This window comes from Polypterus senegalus, chromosome 10 (assembly GCF_016835505.1).
Source record: "Polypterus senegalus isolate Bchr_013 chromosome 10, ASM1683550v1, whole genome shotgun sequence".
Taxonomy (NCBI): domain Eukaryota; kingdom Metazoa; phylum Chordata; class Cladistia; order Polypteriformes; family Polypteridae; genus Polypterus; species Polypterus senegalus.
This window is the reverse complement of record NC_053163.1, coordinates 126,236,654-126,262,979: the sequence shown is the minus strand read 5'-3', so window position 1 is coordinate 126,262,979 and position 26,326 is coordinate 126,236,654. Positions and strand designations below refer to the sequence as shown.

At 39.2% G+C, this 26,326-nt stretch overlaps 1 protein-coding gene across 2 annotated transcripts in view; it reads left to right on the top strand.

Moving 5' to 3' along the window:
- The window catches only part of trpc5a (transient receptor potential cation channel, subfamily C, member 5a), a 249,999-nt gene that overhangs the window by 199,149 nt on the left and 24,524 nt on the right, over positions 1–26,326 (top strand). For both annotated transcript variants that reach the window (XM_039766551.1, XM_039766550.1), the window contains exons 4-6: positions 8,267–8,603; positions 16,261–16,400; positions 25,210–25,532. In XM_039766551.1, the coding sequence (XP_039622485.1) occupies positions 8,267–8,603; positions 16,261–16,400; positions 25,210–25,532 (800 nt within the window). The remainder of the gene's footprint in view (positions 1–8,266; positions 8,604–16,260; positions 16,401–25,209; positions 25,533–26,326) is intronic.

Genomic DNA, 26,326 nt, shown 5'->3' with positions numbered 1-26,326 from the left:
CATCAATTTGCCGAGAAGCCATTCTGTGTTACAGAGTAGGAGCAGGGCTGAGACAGACAGCATCTGTATAAGGAATAAATAACCACCATTTCTAGGTCATTATTTATGTCATTTTAAATTCAAGTTCTTGGATTAAATATGGATCATTAAAACATCTGGACTAAGTTAACATTTATTTGCTTAGCAGACACTATTATTCAAATCGAAGAGGTGAACACAATCAAGTAAGAAAGTGTTACAAGACAGGGTTACAAAACTGAAGACATTAAACCAAACAGAGCAGCAGACTAGTTAGTCTTCTCTTAGTTACTAGAGCCTATCAAAGCCATTAGCCAAATAGACAGATATTCACAGAACAAGAGGGTCTTCAGACACTTCTTAAACATATTCTGTGGAGGTGGACAGCTTGTTTCACCAGCTAGGAGCTCCACATGAAAACAGTCTACAGAAGATTGAGATCTGATGCCACACTGAGGTGGCACCACCAGGTGTTGTTCATTAGCAGACCTAAGTGGGCGAGAAGAAACATAGTGTCTCCCTATATGCAGGTACCAAACCACTGACTACTCTGTAGGCAAACATCAAGGACTTGAACTTTGATTGATATATTTTATTAATCCCTGACATGAAATTGTATTTTCCCATGATCTTTAGTACTAGGGTGTTGTACCGTGTTAGTCATTATGAATGTAGTGAGAAGTCGAGCAAAATGACACCTTTTACTGGCTAACTAAAAAGATTACTATATGCAAACTTTTGAGGCAACTCAGGCCCCTTCTTCAGGCTAGATCTTTGGAAGTCAGAGTGCAGAGTCCGCCATTGTACAGCACCCCTCAAGCAATTGTCAGGTTAAGGGCCTTGCTCAAGAGCCCAGCGGAGGAAGGTCCCTTCAGGCAGTAACGGAATTTGAACCAGTAATCTTCCAGTTACCAGCACAGATCCTTAGCCTTGAAAGCCCCCTTCTACCTTTTACATTTAACGGTTTTAACAGAACAGAAGGTCAGCCATCTAGCCCCTTCTGTACCATCTGTCTCCCAGCCTGGGTCACATCTCCCAGTTGTCAACATCAGCTTTTATGAACGGCTGTGTGTCAGGAATACCCTTTCATTTGTATTTTTCTGTGACCATTCATTACTGTGATTTGTCACCACAGTTGTGATTCAGAAGAGTGGTCCTCAGATACTATTAGCTGCTCCTTCCATGCTTTTTGCTGGACTCCCAAACATGTCTTCATCAATTGTGTTGTGGACTATGGCTGGCTCTCCATACTTTAAAATGCAACGCTAATTCTGCCTTTGTAGTGTTTTTAACTGTTCATTCATTTTTGGAGGATTGTTCATATTTTACTGTCCATCACACCTCATCCATCATTTGCTCTATTCCTTTCCATTTGTAAACAGCTCAGGACAATCATGACCAGGACTATCAGATGTCGCTGTTATATTTATCAGCAAGCTGTGAAATGTACATTTACCTTAAGATTTCCTGAATCCCCCAAGTGTGTTTATGTTGAATCGTTTCTCTGTTGGGAATGACCTTTACTGTCCTTGTATGGGGTGTCTGTGCTGATGTTTTACCCACATGAGCCTCGCCAAATCAAATTCCTGCTCTAATTATACCATATATAATTAAAATTATACTTCACTTTATATTTCCTCCATGTTCAAGACTTTTTACTTTGCAGATTTCTTTAGGGTATTTTATCAGCAGTATTATCCTGCTCTTGTGTTTTCTATGAAACGTGCTATAAAAACAACCTTCAATGAATCTTCATGTTCCTTACTGCTATATTTTTAAGGATGTATGACTTGGTTGGCATAAAGTATCAATAGCTATGTCCTTTTATATATATCATTGATATATGGCTACATTTTTAAAGCAGGTTCTCTGGGATATTCTTTAGCTTGCTGACTGAACCACAAGATCCGTGGGAACTCGCAGCTTTAGAGCCATTCATGTTTTAATCTTAAGCTGACAAAGAATTCTTATCATAAGCTAATAGCGGTTCTCCAATTTCAAATAACATGAACTGCCATCAAACACTTCAGCACATCCTGCAAATAAGATGGAACCCGGTAACTTCTCACTGATTTAGCTGAAATTCTGCCATTAACTCTGTAACTTTGTTTAGGTTCATTGCTTAAACCACAAAGCTAAACAAACATTCCTTTTCTCACCAGTCCATCAGAGTACCATCTTTACCCATTTGTTCCCCTTAGGGGTGTCCATATTGAAGATATTACTATAGCATTGTTATAGTTTTGGGGGCAGCATGGTGGCCCAGTGGGTAGCGCTGCTGCCTCGCAGTTAGGAGACCCAGGTATGCTTCCCAGGTCCTCCCTGCGTGGAGTCTGCATGTTCTCCCCATGCCTACGTGGGTTTCCTCCCACATTCCAAAGACATGCAGGTTAGGTGCATTGGTGATTCTAAACTGTCCATAGTGTGTGTGTATGTGTTAGTGTGTGCCTTACGGTGGGCTGGCGCCCTGCCGGGGGATTGTTCCTGCCTTGCGCCCTGTGCTGGCTGGGATTGGCTCCAGCAGACCCCCGTGACCCTGTGTTAGGATATAGCGGGTTGGATAATGGATGGATGGATGTTACAGTTTTGTATATGCACTTATTCTGGTTTCTGGCAAAGACAGGTAATTGAATAACTGAAAAATATTTGCAATCTTTTGCCCTACGTGTACCTTCAGCACCTTTCCTCTGTGTTTGCGTATGTGAAAGTCTCTTAACCGATGTTCTCTCTCTTAAGCATGCACGTTCCCATAAAGCCTGCTTCTCAGACTCCTGCCTTTCTCACCTGCTGTCTGGTATCCAAAGCCTGAACAGTTGGGGATTTCAGTTACTTCTTAAACACATTGAGGGAGTTGTAAGTTTGGATGAAGGTGGGCACCTCATTCCAATAACTAGGAGCTACACATGAAAAGTGTCTGGATTAAGACTTGGTACCATGTAGAGGTGGCATCACCTTAGGCTGTTAACTAGCAGACTGGAATGGGCGAGAAGGAGTATAGCACGTAACCAGTGCCTTCATATACACAGGGGCCGATCCATTGAATACTCTGTAGGCAAGCATCAAGGATCTGAACTTGATGTGAGGGCCAATGTAGTGACCTGATGAGTGAAGTGAAATGCACCCCTCTTAGCTAGTTGAGTACAAGAAAGGCTGCAGCACTTTGGTCCGTTTGCAGTGCCTTGATAGCACATACAGTATGTATACTCCGAGTTGCAGTAGTCCATACTGTATGTGTCAAGGCCAAAGCCTGGAACCAGAAGTTGTTCTGTATATTTCATCAGATAAGGTCTGATCTTGCAGATGTAATACAGCATAAATCTGTATGAATGAGACACAGTAAAAATGAGAGAAAGATATCTGCTCATCAATCACAACCCCAAGGTTGTGTACTGACTTGGTAGATGTTAGTTACAATACACAGATGGGGAGTTGAACAGACTGGCTGACTGGGATGACAAGAAGTTCTGTCTTTGCCAGACTGAGCTGCAGATGGTGGTCCTTCATCCAAGTTGAGATATGCGTAAGACTGGTACAGATGCGTGTCATCAGCAGAGCACTGATACAAGAACCCATGACATTCAATGATGTTGGGTTCAAGTTCATGACATTGACAGAGATGACCTAAAGACAAAATGACTGCTGAGTAGTAAATGGGCCACAACAGGAACCTAAGTACTCAGAAGGTGCAAGGCAACAACACAAACCAGGACCATTCTGAAAGACGCATGAGGAAGGAAAAACAGACCCAGAAACCTTCATGTGAACCACCCAGTCTTACATAAGTGATGACAAGTAAAACAGTTATACTAAAAGTACACCTAAAGTTTGAAGAATTGAAAAGAGCAATATTATAAAATACACATGACGCAAGAATTAAAAGACAAAAACTAAACAATTTTGTTGCCTTTCTCTCTTTTTCAAGACCCAATGTTTAACTAAATTTGTTATCTCTCTCCTCGTCAGACATGCAGCATAAAGGTCTAGAAATGATAGCACACAGAAAAATTCAATTGATTCACAAATAAATGGCTCTACTTGCTTGTCTAAAATTGCACATCTCAAATTACTCATTTATTGTAGTTGGAAAAAATATAAATTACATGTAACATCTCCGGCTATTTGTAATACCTTAAAGTCACAAAAGATTTTCTGTAAAATCTCACATTGGCATAGTCGGCAAGAGAACTGCCAAGTCCTCGAAAGTCAAGCTAAGAAATCTGGAGGCGTAAAAAGCACAACATTTATGCTTTTCTTAATTTATTGTGTAAACATTGTTGCTGAAAGAAAAAGAAAGAAAGAAAGAATTGTATTCTTTTATACACTTCAAGTTATACATGTAACCATCACTGAAAGCGCAATAAAAGATATTGGTCAGTCACTCAGTTTGGCATATCTTGGCTAATAAATATGAAATTTAAACCAGGAAGGTGATTCAGCAACAGTACAAAACATACTGAAATAAATAAAGTAAAGCAAACATTTCCCCAAATTTCTTTTACTATATATTCTTCTTATGAAGAATAAGAACCCTTTGAATATTTCCTTTATTAGACGGGGTCAACAGCAGGATGGAAGTCACCAAACTTGGCTCACGGCGCCCAGACCTCAGCTCATTTTCCTGGCTGGACACCTCTTGTGAGAAGGCTGAACATTCTCTCTATCTTTGTGCTCTTCATTCCTCCGCATTTTTTGGTTTCCTCTCTTAGTCTAGGGACACCTACAGTAGTTTGGTTGATTTCTGTGACAGTATGAGTATGTCAGTGTGCTCAGTAGTAGGCTGACAGCTAGTGTACATTTCACTCCTGATCTGCACATTTTGGGTCCTTATGCTCTCCTCAGACCCTTGTATCAAAAATGCTTAAGAAAGTAGACTGACTTTCAACATGGAAAAGAAATTGCTGCTTTTATAAGATTATTAGGTCATTACTGACACATGTATGGGAGTGTAAATGATAAAATAAAATGATGCCATGGTAAATTCCAAACAAAATCCAAACTTTTTCAAAAATAAAATTATACTGGAAACATCTTTTTGCTCTGAATCAAACTTTATGCCGGTGCTCCGGATGACGTCACACATGACTCAACAACAGGGGCTGTTGGGATGGATCACGGCGGCAATGAGTGACTCTAAATGAACAAAAGGTGGTGTCCAATTAACAAACAAAATAGCATCACAATAAAACATTCTAAAACTTCAAATGTTTGAAACGTTGTGAATTTCACAAAATTAATATGCAATTTATATTCTGGCTTCAAAACCCCAGAATTCATTTAAAACATACACAACAACCTGAGAGAGAGAGCGGTTAGGAGCAGAGCGCATTGCATCTTCCACCACACGACACGACTCAGGATCCCAGAAATAAGACACCGGGTGACACCTCAGCACTAGTTCAGCAGGCAGGACAAATAAAAGAAAATAACTCACTATTAATAACAGCGATATCTGATTAAACTGTGTGCGGGTTAGTGATCCTTTAGGGTTTACTTTGTTTTTCTTCTATGAAAAATTTCCTGCTTAGCAATTTTGATACTTGGTTAGCAATTTGACATTAATTAAAGATTTCTAGACTGTTTGATCAATGAAACCCTGCTCTGTTTTTGACTAAGTCCATCACCCTGTCCTCTTCCATTAAAAATATTTTTCTGTATTCTTGTGAGTCAGAATAGAAATGGAGATCACCCAACAGCAAACAGGAGACACTGTTACCAAGCCAGTCACTAGATAGATGGAGTTCTTCTTTAGCTCAACTGCCTAAAGTCTTTCAAGTTTTAATTTCCCTTTGTGGAAATCTTATATAGTGCCTTTCACCCTATCTATCTATCTATCTATCTATCTATCTATCTATCTATCTATCTATCTATCTATCTATCTATCTATCTATCTATCTATCTATCACATAGTGCCCTTTTTATCTATCTATCTATCTATCTATCCTTTATTGAGCCTTTCATCCTATCTGTCTATCTACTGTATCTATTTATCAAATACAGCCATTCTCTGCACCTTGAATGGCGTGGCTCCAGTTTCCTCCAAATAGCCGTATTCCTTTCATGTGCCATGGTTAAGTGCTTTTAAACCTTAAAACATTCAAAAAATAAGCCTCCATATTTTTATATGAATAAACATTCATAAGCCTCCTTTAACAAACCTCATTCTGTAATGTTTGTCTGAGGGCAGCTCTAAGGGAGTGAGAAGACAAATCACGACATGCTTACGGCTTTCTGCTTAATGCTCTCACAACAAGAAATGATTTTGAACCTTCACATTTTCGACATCTCCTGGTCTTCCCCCATTACACAATGCACTATTTTTACAAAGAGCACTCAGTTTTTTTCTTAGTATAATCCGATTATTTCATCCTGACTGCAGTCCTGTCTTCATTCCACTGAACCTCCTGCCATCCTCTGCTTGTCAGATGCTGAAGTCTGTCATCAGAATTACTGAAATGCTCCCTTAAAAATCTTGTAAAAGTTTTTTAATGTTTAAAACGCTGACAATCACCGAATATCTCAACTGCCTTTGTATTGCAAGATATCTGACCATTTCTAATACTTGGCTATTACTGTAACTTACATAGCTGTCAACATCAACATCCCAGAATATCCGTCTAGGCTGCTCACCCTCTGTAAGCCTGAGAAACAGCTAAGATCTTCTGACACGGCTCTTCTTGCTGTTTCAAAGCCATACCTGTCAACCTTTCAGAGAGCTCACCCAACTTTATGGGATTTTACGACTGACTCATCATTGAGTTACAGTGGCGGTGAAAGTAAAAACTGAAAGACGAAACAAACTTAATGGCTGAGACGTGTAAAAGTCTGTGGAGTTCATGGGGAGGAACCTTCATAGCTGCTTTCATTTGGAAGTAGTCCTATGAGCCTCCATCAGATGTAACATTAAATGGTGGCTGGAGTTCCGCCTCACCTTGTCCATCTCATCATTAAGTTTCTGAAATGTCTTACATTACTGCATTATGGCTTCTCTTGATCCTCTCTTTTCATATACAGTAGTAGTGTACACTGTTAGACAAAGTTTTACGACTCCTTCACTTTCTGCAGACTTCACTGTGTTGTAGATTTATATTAATTTTAAAAGGATCAATCTACACTCAATTACTCATAATGACAAAGTGAAAACGTTTTCAGAAAGGTTTGCACTTATAATAAAAATCTAAACCTGAAATCTTTCATTAAAATAAGTATTCAGACCCTTAACTTTGAACTTCTTTAACTTAACTTTTTGTACTTTATAGAAGCCCCTTTGGCAGAAATTACAGCTTCAGGGTTTCCTGGTTAATTCTCTGCAAGCTTTGTACACAACTGGCTTTGGACAGTACTACATATTCACCTTAAATTTTGGTAGTTTGTCTGGTTGGTTAAATTCCCTTTTGTGGACCACTTCTTCCGCCACTCTGCCCACTGAGTTGGAATGACATTTTTCTTTTCAGTCTCCCAAGAAGGAATTACTGTACATTGTTTAGCCTCAGGGTGTCTGGAGAATGCAATGCTGCCACCTGGTGGTAGTAATTAAGGAAAAAAGATAATGAAATCATATATCAATCTATACAGTACATATTAATATAATGTAACTCAGTGGGTGAATTCTGTTCTTCATAATCTGCTGTTTATGTTGAATCTCAGTTTTTGTGGTTTGTCTGGTTGAACTCATAGTCAACTCAGCCCCGAGTAATCTGTTTGTATACACAAGTGACCTCTCCCACAGTATGCTGCTGCCATATGATAGATAGATAGATAGATAGATAGATAGATAGATAGATAGATAGAAGACACTATATAATAGATAGATAAATGAAAGACACTATATAATAGATAGATAGATGAAAGACACTGTTTAATAGATAGACAGATGAAAGACACTATATAATAGATAGATAGATAGATAGATAGATAGATAGATAGATAGATAGATAGATAGATAGATAGATAGATAGATAGATAGATAGATGAAAGACACTATATAATAGATAGATAAATGAAAGACACTATATAATAGATAGATAGATAGATAGATAGATAGATAGATAGATAGATAGATAGATAGATAGATAGATAGATAGATAGATGAAAGGCACTATATAACAGATAGATAGATAGATAGATAGATAGACAGAAATCACAAGAGCCAGTTGGCATAAAAATGTTCACTTCAAACCATTAAAGTATTTCAGGGATTTCCGTATTTCTCACCCAGTTTGCTTGTCTCTCTTTCTCTCTGTTTCTCCAGTTCGTGGCTCAGCCCAACTGTCAACAACTCCTGGCAACACTGTGGTATGATGGATTCCCAGGCTGGCGCCGGCGGCACTGGGCAGTGAAGCTGCTGACATGCTTTATTCTTGGCCTTCTCTTCCCCATCTTCTCTGTAATCTATTTAATTGCACCCAAGAGCAGCTTAGGACAGTTCATTAAAAAGCCATTCATCAAGTTTATCTGCCACACCGCCTCCTATCTGACTTTTCTGTTCCTGCTGTTGCTAGCATCCCAGCATATTGTTCGTACTGACCTGCACATGCAAGGACCTCCGCCTACCATTGTGGAGTGGATGATTTTACCTTGGGTGTTAGGTGAGTCCATAATACATACTGCATGTTCTTTATGCCTGGCCCTTTGCTAATCCAGTTTACCAAAGAGGTAAGAAAACAAGAGACTGAACAGTTGGTATTCCCAATAAAACCAGTATGTTTGGCCATTACAACATATGTTTATACCACTGTGGTTATGTCCCTGTACATTACAGTTGTGCTTGAAAGTTTGTGAACCCTTTAGAATTCTCTATATTTCTGCATAAATATAAACCTAAAACATCATATTTTTATTCAAGCCCTAAAAGTAGATAAAGAGAAACCAGTTAAACAAATGAGACAAAAATATTATACTTGGTCATTTATTTATTGAGGAAAATGATCGAATATTACATATTTGTGAGTGGCAAAAGTATGTGAACCTCTAGGATTAGCAGTTAGTTTGAAGGTGTAATTCAAGTCAGGTGTTTTCATTGAATGGGATGACAATCAGGTGTGAGTGGGCACCCTGTGTTATTTAAAGAACAGGGATCTATCAAAGTCTGCTCTTCACAACACGTTTGGAAGTGTATCATGGCACGAACAAAGGAGATTTCTGAGGACCTCAGAAAAAGAGTTGTTGATGCTCATCAGGCTGGAAAAGATTACAAAACCATCTCTAAAGAGTTGCTCTCCACCAATCCACAGTCAGACAGATTGTGTACAAATGGAGGAAATTCAAGACCATTGTTACCCTCCCCAGGAGTGGTCAACCAACAAAGATCACTCCAAGAGCAAAGTGTGTAATAGTCGGTGAGGTCACAAAGGACCCCAGGGTAACTTCTAAGCAACTGAAGGCCTCTCTCACATTGGCTAATGTTCATGTTCATGAGTCCACCATCAGTAGAACACTGAACAACAATGGTGTGCAAGGCAGGGTTGCAAGGAGAAAGCCACTGCTCTCCAAAAAAACATTGCTGCTCGTCTACAGTTTGCTAAAGATCACATGGACAAACCAGAAGGCTATTGGAAGAATTTTTTGTGGATGGATGAGACCAAAATAGAACTTTTTGGTTTAAATGAAAAGCGTTATGTTTGGAGAAAGGAAAACACTGCATTCCAGCCTAAGAACCTTATCCTATCTGTGAAACATGGTGGTGGTAGTATCATGGTTTGGGCCTGTTTTGCTGCATCTGGGCCAGGAATGGATGATGGAACAATGAATTCTAAATTATATCAGAGAAATCTAAAGGAAAATGTCAGGACATCTGTCCATGAACTGAATCTCAAGAGAAGGTGGGTCATGCAGCAAGACAACGACCCTAAGCACACAAGTTGTTCTATGGTTAAGAAGAATAAAGTTAATGTTTCTGGAATGGCCAAGTCAAAGTCCTGACCTTAATCCAATCGAAATGTTGTGGAAGGACATGAAGTGAGCAGTTAATGTGAGGAAATCCACCAACATCCCAGAGTTGAAGTTGTTCTGTACGGAGGAATGGGCTAAAATTCCTCCAAGCCGGTGTGCAGGAACGATCAAAAGTTGCCAGAAATGTTTAGTTGCAGTTATTGCTGCAAAGGGAGGTCACACCAGATACTGAAAGCAAAGGTTCACATACTTTTGCCACTCACAAATATGTAATATTCGATCATTTTCCTTAATAAATAAATGACCAAGTATAATATGTTTGTCTCATTTGTTTAACTGGTCTCTCTTTATCTACTTTTAGGACTTGAGTGAAAATCTGATGATGTTTTAGGTCATATTTATGCAGAAATATAGAAAATTCTAAAGGGTTCACAAACTTTCAAGCACAATTGTAAATTTAATCAAACACTTACATTTCAGGAGCTGTGTGTCTCTTAGCAATTGGTGTATTTAACAGATCTACGATATCAGTGATGGAATTTGTGGAATAATCTCCCAGGCTGGATGTACTGGTCATTTACCACTAGATGTGTGGTGGAGCCAATGGCCTTGAGATCTCTGCACCTACCAACTCAGAATATTCACAGCTACCAGCTCTTTAAATCCAGGGTGCCAAGTGAAGAAATAACAACTAAAGTTGCTACAAGCGTTAGAAGGAAAGTGTGCAGGAGAATTTAGGAAGTCACTGAAGCTCCAACGAGAAGAATTGTTCTTTCAGGATACAACACTCACAAGCCAAGAAACCAATCCTTCAGCTTAGCCGGCTTTCTGAGTCTCATCCTGAGACAACTGGGAAACATGGTGTTAGTGAAAGTGGGCTGAAGACCCCACCAGTATGACCTTAGCCTAGAGTAAAATTAAACAAAAAAACAAACAAAATAAAAAACAACAGGAAGACTCGTACTCAAAAAACAGGCGTGAATGGACAACTGAATTGTCTGCATATGTCAGAAAGGACAAGGCACTTCAGAAGCCACTCTTTTCATTAAGAATTCGCGTTTACAAAGCTGCTGTGCTGTGGGTGGTTATGAATTAGATGATAAATCATTAAGACATGCAGTACACCTTCTGAGCAAATTATTTAGACCACTATAAAAAATACTAAGTAGGGCCTCTCTTTGGCTCTCAAAATGACCTCAGTTCTTCACAAATTGATTCCACAAGATTCTGGAAACCTTTCTTTGAGATTCTGGTCCATGTTGACATGATTACACCACTCAGTTTCTACATGATTTGTCAGCTGGACATTCATGCTGTGAAGCTCCTCTCCTACTCTACCAATCCTAAAGGTGCTTCATTGGATTTAGATCTGGTGACTGGGCAGACCACTGAACTCATTGTCACTGTACAACTGTGATGAGCAAAGAAGCATCTCCAAATGCACAACATGTTGAACCTTGAGGCAGATGGGCTACAACAGCAGAAGACCCCGCTCGGTTCCACTTCTGTCAGGCAAAAACAGAAAGTTGAGGCTGCAGTGGACCCAGGCTCAGCAAAACTGGACAGTTAAAGACTGAAAAAATGTAGTGAACCTCAATTTCTACTGATGCATGCTGGTTCATGAAACCAGTCTGAGATGACTTTTGCTTTGGGACATGGTGCATTACTGTGATGGAAGTAGAAATCAGAAGATGGGTATAAATTGTGGCCATGAAAGGATGTACATGGTCATGAACAAGACCTGGTATTCAAATGATGATTGATTTGTAATAATGGACCAAAAGAAACCACTACCTACTCCATTACACTACCACCACAAGCCTAGACTGTTGACACAAGGCAGGTTGGTACATGAATTCATCCTGTTGGTACCAAATTCTGACCTCTACCATGTGTGCCTGAGATTCATCAGACCAGGCTACATTATTCCAGTCCTCATCTGTCCAGTTGTGGTGAGCCTGTGCCCTCTGCAGCTTCAGCTTTCTGTTCTTGACTGAGAGGAGAGGAACACGATGTGCTCTTCTGCCATTGTAGCCCGTCCACCTCAAGGTTCAATATGTTGTACATTCTGAGATGCTTTTCTGCTCACCACACTTGTACAGAGTGGTTGTACAAGTTACGGTGGCCTGAAACAGTCCGGCCATTCTCCTCTGACCCCTCTCATCACCAAGGCGTTTCTGTCTGATAGACTTCACTCACTGGAAGTTTTGTTTTTCACACCATCTTGATTAAAATCTGGAGACTGTGCACGAAAATCCCAGGAGTTCAGCAGTTACAGAAAACTTCAGACTAGCCCGCCTGGCACCGACAATCATGCCGTGGTCAAAATCACAATTTTTTTCCCCCATTCTGATGTTAGATGTGAACATTAACTGAATCTCTTGACTTCAGTCTGTAGGATTGTATGCAATGCACTGCTGCCACCTGATTGGCTTATTTGCAAATTGCATGGATAAGCAGGTGTACAGTAAGTGTAACTTGTACAGTAAGCGTACAGTATTACGTCTTTTTCAGATCAGATAACCACCATCACCACCATTGCTGCTGCTTTGTTATTCTTGCTGTATTTGAAAGCACATATTCTGTTTGACCGAGATATGCATAGGGGAGGGATGATCACAGGGAGACAGCAATACTGTGTGCGCAGAATGAGATACTTGCATCAGTAGCACGGCCAAATGAGATGCAAAAACAGAACTGCTTGTCATTTGTAAACTTTATCGCACCAAAGTGTATCATTTGCCATTTTTAAATCATAGTAATAGTAATTCATTTTTAAAATGTGTATTATTTTCAGTTTGTTTTTCATACTCCAATGTTGAATGGCTCCAAGACTCTTAACAAGTAAATGAGACATAATTATTAGACAGAGTGAGGCATATGGCTTGACACTTAATACAAACTCCTAAGGTTCATTTACATTTTACGTCTATGGGTAATGAATGGCACTTTTTTTGCAATTCTGAGTTCTCATTAAAGTGTTATCCAGCTGGCTTCCCATATAAATTGGCACTTAGGATAAATGAGTGCTCTAAGTGGAGGAATTAGTCTTTTTTGTAAATTCTAGTCATGCTGCTCTACTCGCGAGCAAATGAAAACACTGCATTTGTACAAAAATACATAACTGTCAGTTAGCGGCAATGAAAGCATATCTTAGTGCACAAAGGACACAAACACCACTGAATGTTTGCTAGCAGTGAATAAGCTTGGGCCCCGCCAACTAACAAAACGCAGGCCAGTTAATTCTGGGGCAGCCCAAGCAGTCGACGAGGCTCAATCGCTTGGACTCATCAAGGTCTGTCTGATCGCTTCTTCTATCAAATAAATGTGTTTCATTACCCCAAACGCTCGTATAAATGTACATCTTCCATCTGAAATGTGCTTTTAAGGCACACTGCACATGCATCACTTTTAATAATCCTTTAAACATCACTCTTCTAGTTTTATGATTTATATGGACAAAAAATGAATTATTAAAATCTGAGAAATGTGTTCTTTTAATATATTTCACTCTAGCCTGTCTGCCATTTCTGAGGAGCAGAATGAGCTAGAAATGACACATTATCAGAAATGATTTTAGAACAGACTCTTCACCTACATCCATGGTTCTTAACTTTTATTCCTCCAAGGTCCCAGAATATACCACGAGAATACTTTAAGGATAAAGCATAACCAGTACTTACCTAACTTTGCCACTGCAGATGATTTCGATAACAACAAAAGCTGCTCACTGCACATTTGGTTATTACTTTTTAAATTAAGCATACAATAACAATGCATGTGACATATTTTGAGTATTAATCAAGTAGACCACTTTAAAATGTTCCCAGGTTTGGATCCGGCCCCCAGACCTTAAGTTAGACACCCTAACCCCAACTACCTACCTGCCCACCTCCATCTTGAAGCTCTGGTGGAATCCTAAAGATACATCAGAGACAGAAAAAATTAAACTCGAAGCTCCATAGTGTGTGGAGTGTGAGAACTCTCATCTGTAGGAACAAAGAAATAGGAAAAGGGGGAGAGTGCGTTTCAGTGTGTCTTCATGTGACATTTATTAAAAAACATCCTACAGCTACGTGGTGATGGGAACAAGAAGCATACATAGAGCTGACGTTACTGTGAGTAGGCGATTACTTGTACTACACAGCTGCGGGCAAAAGCAACTATAAACACAGAATTGTAAGCAAGGCTTGGTTTCTGCCTTAACAAAAAACCCTTCACGTTTTGCAAATTGTGAAACTGCCAACAAATCAAAATGTTGTATCAGTTTAGTGAGACTGCATGCAAAGCAACTCAGAAACATTAACAACTACCAGAAAGTTTTACTTAAAGAAGATCAACAAACCCATTAAGTCGAAAGTGGGAGTTGTACGCTAACTGACAGATAAATAAATATTAGTTTCACCGACAAAGTAACCTCATAACCACTGGACTATTGCACGTTTTACTGCTCTAGAAATATTTCTTAGCAAAGAACTCTTTCTTATATATACTGTACTAAACAAACTGCAGACACGTTTCTAATGTAAAGCTTGCTCTTAAGTTTAAGATGGCTGCCATAATGTTCCTGCCATGCATTTCTCATACTGAAGGTCAAAACAACCAAACAAATATACCCATTTACATATTTGGTGGATGCCTTTATTCAAGGCAACCTACAACATTTATCATGCATTTCTTTTGTTTTTCCAATGTGATCACAGGCAGATCAAGTGACTTGCTTAGGTGACACAGGTGTCAGTAGTGGGATTTAAATCCACAGCCTCAGGGCTTGAAGTCCAAAGCCCAACAAAGTACTTCCATTATTTCAGTTACTTAATGTGAATACTATGCCATAGCAAAGTGGCTGTGGCAGCAGAGATGTTACATAGCACACGGGTAGCTGCAGCTTTGATGACCACACAAGTTCCGGGTCATGGCAGACAACCAAGAAGTTGTGAAAATGACTAGGAGATGAAAAAGTTTACAGGTAGTCGAAGGCCAAGTACTGGGAAGTCAAACCAAAATCAGCGTCAAAAATGAATTACTTAGTAATCAAAGAAAACCTTTGAAACCACTGGCAGAGCAAGTACTGATCGAGAAACTTGAAGAATGGGAGACGTTTACACTGTCATATTAATGGCATCAGCAGTTAGTGACCATCCATTGTCATGTGTCCATAAGGAAAACATACCTAGACTTAAAATATTTTAAACATACTGAAAATGACTCCAGATGAGAAGACCACTTACAAATATGAATTCATCCCTAGAAAGAAGAAAAAAATCACAGGAATATGTGGAAAAATCACAGAGAAAAATGAAAAACTGTTCATATTCAGGAGAGCTGTGAATTAAATAGATTATAATGCTCTAGACAAGGAAAACAACAAAATGCAAGGAACTGTAGGAAAATATAAAACATGACATTGAACGTAAAACAATAACAGAGGCGAGGCAGCGGGAGGAAAAAAAAAAACAAATAAAAAGAAAAATGTGAACAGGAGCGATGTGGAACAAAATTCCTCCAGGAGGTACGTATCATCTTAGCAATGGCTGTAGAAATCAAATACGACAGGCGACATCAGTGGTGCACAACAATCCATCAGTAAATCTATTATTACCTGAACAAGAACCAACAACATCATTACTTAATAACAGAGTTTTAAAAAGTAAAAAAGATGATTTGCAATTAAGCCTAACTTCATCCAGATCCTGACAGTACTTCACTGATGACAGTTTTGAATTCTTATACACAGAAATCAATATGGTGAACACAGAGCTTCAATTTTTACGGTTGTTCCCATCACAATTGTAATATATAAGACCAGTGTATATCATATTTGATTTAAACGGCGGAGTGGTGGCTCTGAGGCTAAGGATCTGTGCTGGTATCCCAAAGGTTGCCAGTTCAAATCCCTGTCACTGCCAAAAGAGATCCTACTCTGCTGGGCCCTTGAGCAAGGCCCTTTACCTTCAGTTGCTCCAGGGGTGCTGTACAATGGCTGACCCTACGCTCTGAACCCAAGGGGTAGGCGAAAAACTAACAAATTCTTAATACAAGAAATTGTATAAGGCAAAAAAAAGAACTGATGTATACAGTGGTACTGTAAGACTGCATCATATGGTGAAACTTCAATGGAAAATAAAAAACCCTGAATTTCTGAAAATTAATTGAAAAAAATGTCACCTGAGATGAGTCCTCAAATGATAAGGATAAACTTTAAAGCAGAGTCAGGTTTTGAGACAACCATCAGCGAAACAGACATGTCTAACACAAACAACAAGCAGTAACATTATGTGAATATAAAGGAATGCAATTTGTTGTATATGACATAGCTTGTGATTCATTTCACGCTCTGCTTTTTCCTTCCAGGTTTTATATGGGCTGAAATTAAGGAAATGTGGGATGGAGGATTCACTGAATATGTACATGACTGGTGGAATTTAATGGATTTTGCCATGAACTCCTTGTACCTTGCTACAATTTCATTAAAAATCGTTGCATATGTCAAGGTAAACTAACTCAATGATTTTTTTTGGTGTAAATCAGTCCATTTTGTTATTTAAGACAATTTGTCATTTTCACTTTTGCATGGAATCACTTTTAATTTTGAATTCACATAATGAAGTAAAAAAATCTGTATGTTTATTGTATATTTTGGAGCAGAAGAACACCACTAAAAGCTGCATCTAAGCAGTGGTAACAGGTGCTTATATAGTCTTAAACTTTATAACATTACCTGAGTGCAACTACTTACCATTACCTTCACACAAAACTTAGTAATATAACTGGAAGAATACAAAAAATGAACAGCAGTAATAAAAGGAGCTAAGAGGAAATAATTAACAAATACAAAACACCTAGCAAAAATAAAACTGAAAAAAGATATCTCAAGGAAAATAAAAATAAGACAGCAGATGAAAATCAAAATCATACACAAAAATTGGTCCTAATTTAGGAAAGTACTATAAATCCTTTCTCTAACTACTACTAACTGAAGATTTATTGAGATTTTTTTTTGATACAAAAGCAGAGCAACTTGTGCCATCATCTTAAATAAGTCTGATGTAATTACTTTACATGCAACGCCACATTGGCTCATGTGCATACAGCCGCAGCAGTAGAAATCAAAAATAAAATGGTATCATGGGAAAAACTAACAATAATAATAATAAAAACAAATGAATAACATTTAAATCTGTAAACTCATAACATTAGAAAATCCTCAAAATATAAAGACAAAACAAGCAGAAATCATTGTGGGGACATGCAACAAGTTGATTAAACCGACTTATGGCAGTGGATGAATGAGCTCGGTCAGTAGGAGTGCCAGACACAAAGGCTTACCCTGTTGAGAGGAGAAGGCCTGCATAGACAGAAAGACAGAAAGACAGAGAGATTGGAGTGCGCTGTTCCAGCACTAGAAAGACAGGCAACCTGTGTGATAATAATGGAACAAACCCATGCAGCCATGACTGCTTGTGTGTTATCACTACTTTATGCTTTGTGTTGTCCTTTGTATGTGTGATTTTATTTGAATAAAAACATTCACATTTTCATATTTGAATCATCATGATATTATGCTAGATGCAGAGACAACTTCATGGTTCTCACCTATTGCAATATTAATTATGTTTGCTCTTTTTCTTTGATATTTGGAAATTAAAATTCTTTTTCCTAGGCACAAACTTCTATGCATTACCTCACTGGCAGTGGGCTATGATTTGCATTTATTTTCTTTGTTGTGTTAAAATTGCAATTTTAAACTGTCTCTCTTTTTCTTTTTTGATCACAGAATTGTTTTCTGTTAATATGTCTTCTGAATGCTTTCATTTTTATCCATCCATCCATTATCCAACCCGCTATATCCTAACTACGCGGTCACGGGGGTCTGCTGGAGCCAATCCCAGCCAGCACAGGGCGCAAGGCAGGAACAAACCCCGGGCAGGGCACCAGCCCAACGCAGGACACACACACACACACACACCAAACACACAGTAGGGACAACATCAGATTGCCAATACACCTAACCTGCAGGTCTTTGGACTGTGGGAGGAAACCGGAGTACCCGGAGGAAACCCACGCCGACACGGGGAAAACATGCAAACTCCACGCAGGGAGGACCTGGAGAGCGAACCCAGGTCTCTTTACTGCGAGGCAGCAGCGCTGCTTTCATTTTTAGGTAGTTAATAAATATTTTATGTTTTCCCGCAATGCCATTTTGAAATTCTTACAAGTTGCTGTTTTGCATTTACAGTATGTTGGTAAGGTATTGCTACAGAATGTTGGTTGGAGTCATGCTCTGTGTTCTGTCATAGGTCAAAGGGTATGAAATTCAGTCTCTTAGACGTCTGGATTATCAGAGTTTGTGGATATGAACCTAAGAATAAGCAAATGTGTTTAAAAGCTTGGGTATAGGGCTAGTGCTTTTGTTTTTTGGCTGCAAGTTAGGATTTTGGTTTTGAAGCTAGGCTTTTTGATCTTTTTAGGTTATAATCTCTTTTTCTAAATCTCATCTCGTATTGAACACCAGATCCCTTATCTTCTGTCCTTGAGGCTTTGACATTTTAATTGTAGGCACAACAGTACCTAAAGTGTCTCTGGAACAAATTCATGGCTAAATGTACTAAATGCAGATATAAAGTTTGCATGTACTTAAGGCATAACTGGTTTTGCTCATGTTACCAGTGTCCCCTGAAGTGAAAGATGCAACTCCTCATTGCTTTCAAAGCATGATAAATTCTGACTACCTTTTTGTTTTTGTAAGTTTCGTGTTCCTCTTCAGTCCAATTGTTAACCTCATAATGAAATTTGGAGCTATGATTTGGAGCAGTTAACTACAGCTAGCAGCATGTTCTTAAAATTATGGAACTCACTTTATTTATTATTAATAATAATAATAATAATACATTTTATTTAATTGGCACCTGTCTTAGCATTCAAGGTCACCTCACAAAGAATTAAACAGCAGTTAAATGATAAAAACAAATAGCAAACGTCAAAGATAGCTCGCTGTAACGGTGGTAAAATCATAGTTGGTATGCCAGCTTGAAAAGATATGCTTGGAGAGCAGCTTTAAATTGTGTTATTGAGTTCTGCTGACGGATGTGAGAGGGAAGTGAGTTGAGTTGAGGGGCACGATGAGAGAATGCTCGAGCTCCTATTGAACAGAGTTTGATGTGCGGTACAGAAAGTAAAAGTGCAGATGAGGATCAGTGGGACTGTAAGCCTGTAGGAGATCAATGAGGATGGAAGGAGGAAGACTGTGGAGAGCTCTAAATGTTAAGAGCAGGATTTTGAATTGTATTTGGTAGTAGACACAGAGCCAGTGGTGCTAGGAGAGAATAGGTATGACATGTTCAATGGACTGAAGTGAACAGATATTTATCTTAGCAGCAGTTGTAGGCGATAGATACATATTTTATGGATGCCAGGTACAATAGCATTACAGTAATCTATACATGAAGTAACTTAGGTATTAAATAATAGTACTGTGTTGCGTAAGAGCAGAATGAAGTCTAGAAATATTTTGAAGATGGAAGAAGGCTGTACAAGAAACATTATTTATATGGGATGAGAAAGAAAGGACTGTTAAAAATGATGCCCAGGCTCTTAACCTGGGACGAGATGTTTGTGATAGTGTTATTAATTAAAATGGAAGAACTGCTAGCCTTAGTGAGTGCAGATTTAGAACTAATGAGGAGCACCTCAGTTATTATTGCTATTTAATTGAAGAAAACTGTGAGTCATCCATGACTTTACATCTTGGAGACATGCCATAAGAGTATTTGGAGGGAGCACAGAAGTGGATTTAGTGAACAGATAAAGCTGTATGTCATCAGCATAACAGTGACATTTAATGCCATGGTGTCAAGAGTTATTGCCTATTGTGAAGATGTGGATGAGAAAAAAAGTAGCCCCCAACCAGAGCCTTGTTTAACTCCTTGAATAACTACTGCATCATCTGACTTGAAGCCCATCGTTTTAACAAACTGCCTCCTGTTAGTGAAGCAGGAAGAAAATCATTAATGGACAAGGCCACAGACTCCAAAACTAGTTAGATGTGTCAAAAGTATCTAATGGGATGAGGTGTTAAATGCGGAACTGAGGTCAAGAAGTACAAGAATTAATAAGAGCCCCATGTTAGCTGCCCAGAGGAGATCATATGTAATTTTGACCAGAGCAGATTCTGTGCCGTGTTTAGGATGGAAGCCAGATTGAAACTGTTTGAAGAGGTTATTTTTTGAAAGGTGGAACTGAAGTTGGGAGGCAACTATCTTTTCAAGAATTTTTGATATAAATGGATGATTTGAAATAGGCCAATAATTATTAAGGATATCAGGGTCTAAGCCAGTTTTTTTCAGAACTGAAGTAATTGTGGCCATTTTTAATGAGAGGGGACCTTGCCAGTAGTGAGGGAAAAGTTAATTATAGTTAAGAGTTTCCAGTTTGCTATCCCAGTCCTATGGACTTTAGTGCCTGATTGTAACATAATTTATGAGTTTAAGGGCTTGCACCAAGAATAGAAAGGGAGAGAATAAAGGAGGAACTGAAAAGGATAAAAATGGAAAGGCCACAGGACTGGATGAAATAGCAGTTAAAGTGTGGAAGAGTTTAGGAGAAGAGGGAGTGGATGTGTTGTGGGATCTAATACAGAAGATCTAGGAAAAGGAGAGAACCCAAGAGGAGGGGAGGAACAGTGTGATTATATACAGTGTATTTATAAGGAGAAGGGTGATATTCAGGATTGTGGAAACTATAGCAGGATAAAGCTGATGTCACACTCGATGAAAATTTGAGAAAGAGTTATAGAGAGTAGGCTTAAGGAAGAGACCCACATAGGGGAGGAGCAGTTTGATTTTTTGCCAGGGAAAGGAATAAGTCATGCAATCTTTGCATTGAGACAGCTGACAGAAAAAAATTGAAAAAATAGAAAGGCTTGCATATGGCGTTTATTGATTTGAAGAAGGCTTATGACAGAGTGCCACATCAAGAGGTCTGGAGGTGCATGAGAGAGAAAAGAGAACCAGAGAAATACTACATGTGAGGATTGTCCAGGATATGTATGATGGAGTGAGGACTAAAAGCAGTGTTGGAGTAACAGAAAAAATCCCAGTTAGAGGAGGTCTGAACCAGGGATCTTCTTGAAGTCCTTACCTCTTTGATCAGATTATGGATGTGCTGAGTCATGGGACAAAAGACCAGTGCCCCTGGTGCAGTGCTGCTGATGACATTGTGTTGTGTTGCACCAGGAAAGAGGAAGTGGGGAGGAAGCTGTAAGAATGGAGAAAGGCTTTGGAAGCTTTGTAGGAAGAAGACAGAATGCGGTATATGAGGTTTAATGATGATCAGGATTCAGAAGATAGCCTGCAGGGAGAACTATTGAAAAGACTGGATAAATTATAGGGGAAAAGAAAGTGAGGGAGGCCAAAGTGGAGGTGGATTGATAAAGCAAAAAGAAGATTTGAAGGAAATATGTCTGACTGTGGAAGAGGTGCAGGACCAAGCTGTATGTAGAACGTTGATCAAGCACATTGACTGCACCTAGAAGTGGGAAAAGATGAAGGGGAAGAAGAAGTTATGAATGTAATATTTTGTATCATTCGGTCTTTTGCTTTATTCAATTCACAGGCCCAATAAGTAGGTATTTTTGATTGACCCTACTGTATATGAGCTTTTACACTAATAAACTTATCACCATCAAATTCCACACATGTGTGCTTCAAATTATTATTACTGGACAAGGCAAGAAAAATGTCCACAATGTTATTGGTCAAATAAAACATTTGGTCTGCTCCTTCTTAATTTTTAAGATCTTTTCAAATTTAAAGCAGAGCAGGGGTATGGAGAACTCGGCAGGTTATGTTAATCTAATCAGCCTCAGTTTCAATTGAGTTTGAAGGTAGGGGCCATTAGGATGCTGAACTCCTTCTCAAGGGCCATTAAGTAAGTCTGCCTGGCCTTGGCCATCGATGTATTTATGCGAGTATATATTTTAGGTATAAGGCCACTGTACAGTGAGTTTATTTTTAAGAGCCATACAGCAGTGCATGCTAACTATAGGAGAACCTTTAGTCATCTGTGACAGAATTTGCTGTTTACTTCCTTAGCTGTACATTCAAACAGACCCAGTAAAATACCTGTAAAAATTTTAAAATCTATGTTGAATGACATTTAGTTTGCCAGGATCAATGAAATGCAAGAGAAAAAGACATGATAAAATGTGTGACATTTAGTAAAACCCAAAGCTGGTATCGGTAGAAAGAGGCACTTTTCAGCTGAGGACGGCACTTTGTACTCAATGCTGGATCAAAAATTGCAAGTGCTATTCTACCAGCTGAGCTGAAGAATTCAATCCTTTCTATAAACCATCTAAATGCCAGGGCCGCTGAGAGGCATCTCCATACTTGTGATCCCTTTCAGCTCATCAGACTTTTTTTGCACTCTATTTGAGGTTCGTGATCACCAGCTCACCTCTGTTATTTTCACAATTGTTGCTTATCTACTGCAAGTTAGGGGAATTAGGCTGACATGTGCTGCATTTGTAAAAACTGTAACTTCAGAGCAAATATGTACAGTACCTATGCATTTCAGTAATGCTAATTAAACTCGGTGATAGATGGTCCGTAGCTTCGGGTAGATGTTAAATAAATTATTGTAGTCCACAACGTGCAGGCTCCAATCATGGGATGGGTGTGTGCAGTCACGCTTCGCTGCAGGGATGATGGAGGTGCCTGGCTGATTGAGTATGCATGGGCAAGTGTGAACGTCAGTCAGGTGCCTTATTAATGCCTGGAGGGAGCGCCCTCTCACATCTGTGCCGCATTAGGAGAAGCAGCATAAGAGAAGCCTGCACAAGTCAGATGGGGATCCAGAGAAAACAAGAACAGAGGGATCAAAAACAGACAGCTGTGAGAACAGCGTTGGGTTTAGAGGCAGGATGAGCCAGCCAGCCAGCCAGCCAGCCAGTGTGGGGAAGGAGGCATGGTCTTTGGTGCAGAGGAGCAGTGAAGGATCGGCTCTTTAGGGCAGTTCATCCCCACTAATTATTTGTAGAGAAGAGGGTGTGATTGAGGTGGTGTCCACCCCTTAGGTCCGAGGTGCAACAGGGGAGTGTTAAGGATGATGGGAGCAGAACCGACCCTGAACAGTGTAAATGGCACCACTTGAAGCAACTAAGTTGGGGGTCGGGTGGTGAGGACCACAGCTGCTCAAGTCTCCGCTGGCTAAACAAGTAATGGGTGAGCCCAGGAGATGAAGAGGGAGATGTGCTGAGCTCATCTAAGATCAGAAGAAACACTAAGGACCCAGTGACTGTGTTGGTTTTACTCTTGTTTTAATTCTGGATTTTAACTCATGGACCATCACGGCTTTAAAAGGATTATTTATTTATGAAGATGCACTGCACTGTTTTGGACGCCTTGTTTTTGATTTTTATTTTAAATAAAAGTACTGAGCACTTGCATGCCTACTCCTTCCTGTCTTCCTCATTTGCCTCGCTCATCCTTGGTTACATTATCGATGGTGGCAGATCTGAGGCAACAGAGAGTGTGGAGTTAACCTGCACCATCACAAACGCTATGCTTTACTATTAATCTTTAACAATGCTAGCCACCAATGAACATGTAATCTGGTTTAAATATTTGTTTTTGGTTTACAAGATCTATAATGAATTCCTAATATTATGACAAACTCAAAGGGTTAGATAGAGAAATTAGTGGAATTTAAGTGACTCAATCAACAATGTCACTGGCAGTGTAACCTATAGAACAAAACCATGTCCAAAATGTAAATGGTAAATGGCCTGTATTTGATATAGCACCTAACTAGAGTTCAAGAACCCCCCTAGGCGCTTCACAACACAACAGTCATTCACCCATTCACACACACATTCATACGCTGGTGATGATAAGCTACTATGTAGCCACAGCTGCCCTGGGGCTCACTGACAGAAGTGAGGCTGCCGAACACTGGCACCACCAATCCTTCCGACCAACCACCAGCAGGCAAGGTAGGTTAAGTGTCTTGCCCAAGGACACAACAGCTGCATTCTCATGCCGGGAGCCAGGATCGAACCTGCGACCCTCCGATTGCTGGACCACCCGCTCTACCGACTGAGCTACTGCTGCCCTAATGTAATACTTGAAAACCAAAGTCAACAGTCGAACGACCACTTACAACGATGAGATGCACATCAAATATACATTAAAACAAATACTTTTTAAAAAGCATGCTTATATTAAGTTAAAAAGTGTAGTAAAAAGTAAAAAATAAGTCTCTCAAACATCACTCTCCAAATAAAAGGTGGCCGCTTTTGCTAAGATTTTAAGAAGTGTTTTTTGAATGTTTTTTGGTGAAAAGCGCCCACGCTTTTATTTTACGAGTGATGTATGAGAGACTTGTTTTTTACTTTTAGTACACTTTTTAACTTAATATAAGTGTGGTTTTTAAAAAGTATTTTTTTAATATATATTTTCAACTTTTTAGTTTTGGGTTTGTTTTAGTATAATTTTGTAATCAATATTTTAACACTTCCTTTAATATTTCTATTCGTTACTAGCGCCATCTATTGGTGAAGTTTTGAACTATTCTTCACATGAAAAATTCATTTCTTAATTAGCATGAATTAATTGATCAATTAGTGAAACTGATTATGGATTCATGTATTGATCAAAGATTCTGCTTTCTGGATTCTGTCTTTGGACTTGCTTGCCATGGATTCATTTTTTTACGCAAATCCTCTTTTGTCTCTTTTTGCAGTGTTGAGCATTTTCCAGAAGTTTTCTATTTTTGATAAATAAATCTTTGTAATTTATAAAGATTCATTGTTACTATGTTTGTTCTTAAGCTGGGAGTTGACTGGTATCCTCCCTCTTGTGGGGTTTTTTGATAGACTTGTGCAAAAAGAAGTTTTGAAGAGGACATTTTGTGTTGTTCTGGCAAATTCCCATTTTTGGGGTCTGTTCTGGCTCAAGCCAGCAGGTAGTATTTGGGGTATGACTCAGCATAGGTGAGCATCTTCTGGACAGGTTAGTCATGATCCTGGCCTGCGTCTTAGGTTTTGTTTGGTGGCCTTACACCCATTTCATCTTTTTAAAGGCTCTGTTTCATGACACACAGTGCAACAAGGTATGGACAGTGACTTGCTCTGCCACCAGTATGTGCAGTTATGGAGGATACAACATCAAGGGTTGCATTCCTCTGACTGATGGCACTCTAGCTGGTTTCTGGAAACCATTACATGAGTAGTTAGTGAAAGCATTCTAGGTTAATATTCATGCTCTGGAAATTAACATATTTTTCTGTTTATTGTTTTAACAGTACAACGGTTCCCGTCCACGAGAAGAATGGGAAATGTGGCACCCTACGTTGATTGCAGAGGCCCTATTTGCCATTGCAAACATCTTCAGCTCACTACGACTCATCTCTTTATTCACGGCCAATTCTCATCTGGGACCCCTTCAGATTTCCCTTGGTCGCATGCTCCTCGATATTCTCAAGTTCCTGTTTATTTACTGTTTGGTGCTTCTGGCCTTTGCTAATGGACTCAACCAGCTCTACTTCTATTATGAGACGAGTGGCACAGATGAGCCCAACCACTGCAAAGGCATTCGCTGTGAGAAACAAAACAATGCCTTCTCAACGTACGTCCCCATAGCTGAATTTTACTGGCATGCATTTCAATGTTTCTTACCAACTATAAAGATGTTGATTTTGTAAAACTCATAGGGGGTAAAATTTGGCACTGTTTGTTTTTTATAAGTAGCAGTGTGTAAGAACTTTACAGTTGTTGGCATCAGTATTAAATAAGCAAGGAGAATTTCTGTGTAGAAAATACATAACTTAAAAAGTTACAAAAGAAGCTACTGATGTCGAATCTCCTTAAATAACAAGTTGGGCGATTACAGAGCATCCTAAGCCATGCCAAAGACATTTTACTAGATCTTGTAGTGACTCCGACTTTTTACTGGTAGTTCAATTATTGTATGCCAAAGTGGCACAGGTTTGAACATAAAACAGAACTTGCAACTATAAGGCAAATGGTGGACTATCAATTGGGTGAACCTTTTTTACTGGGCAAAACCAAATATTGTACTCGAGAGAGCTGCCCGGTTAAAAAATAAGACATTGACATGAAAAAGGACGATTAAAAAGGGCCAGGATATGAGGGACAAAGGGAAAGACTAAGCTTATTGCAAGCAGGAGAACAATAATCAAAAATACAGAGCACCGAGTGAGCTCCATTTGCACACATGTAGGTCAGTAGCAAACATCAAAGCACAAACAATAAGCACGAGGTTTGCAGACTCTTTTTCTGTAAATGATATAATAAGAGTATTTGTGGATGGATGGTCTCCCATCACGGATCATGAGACCTAAATCTCAGTCAGTAACCACAGCAACCATAAATGACATGGTGATGTTCAAATCGAGAAAA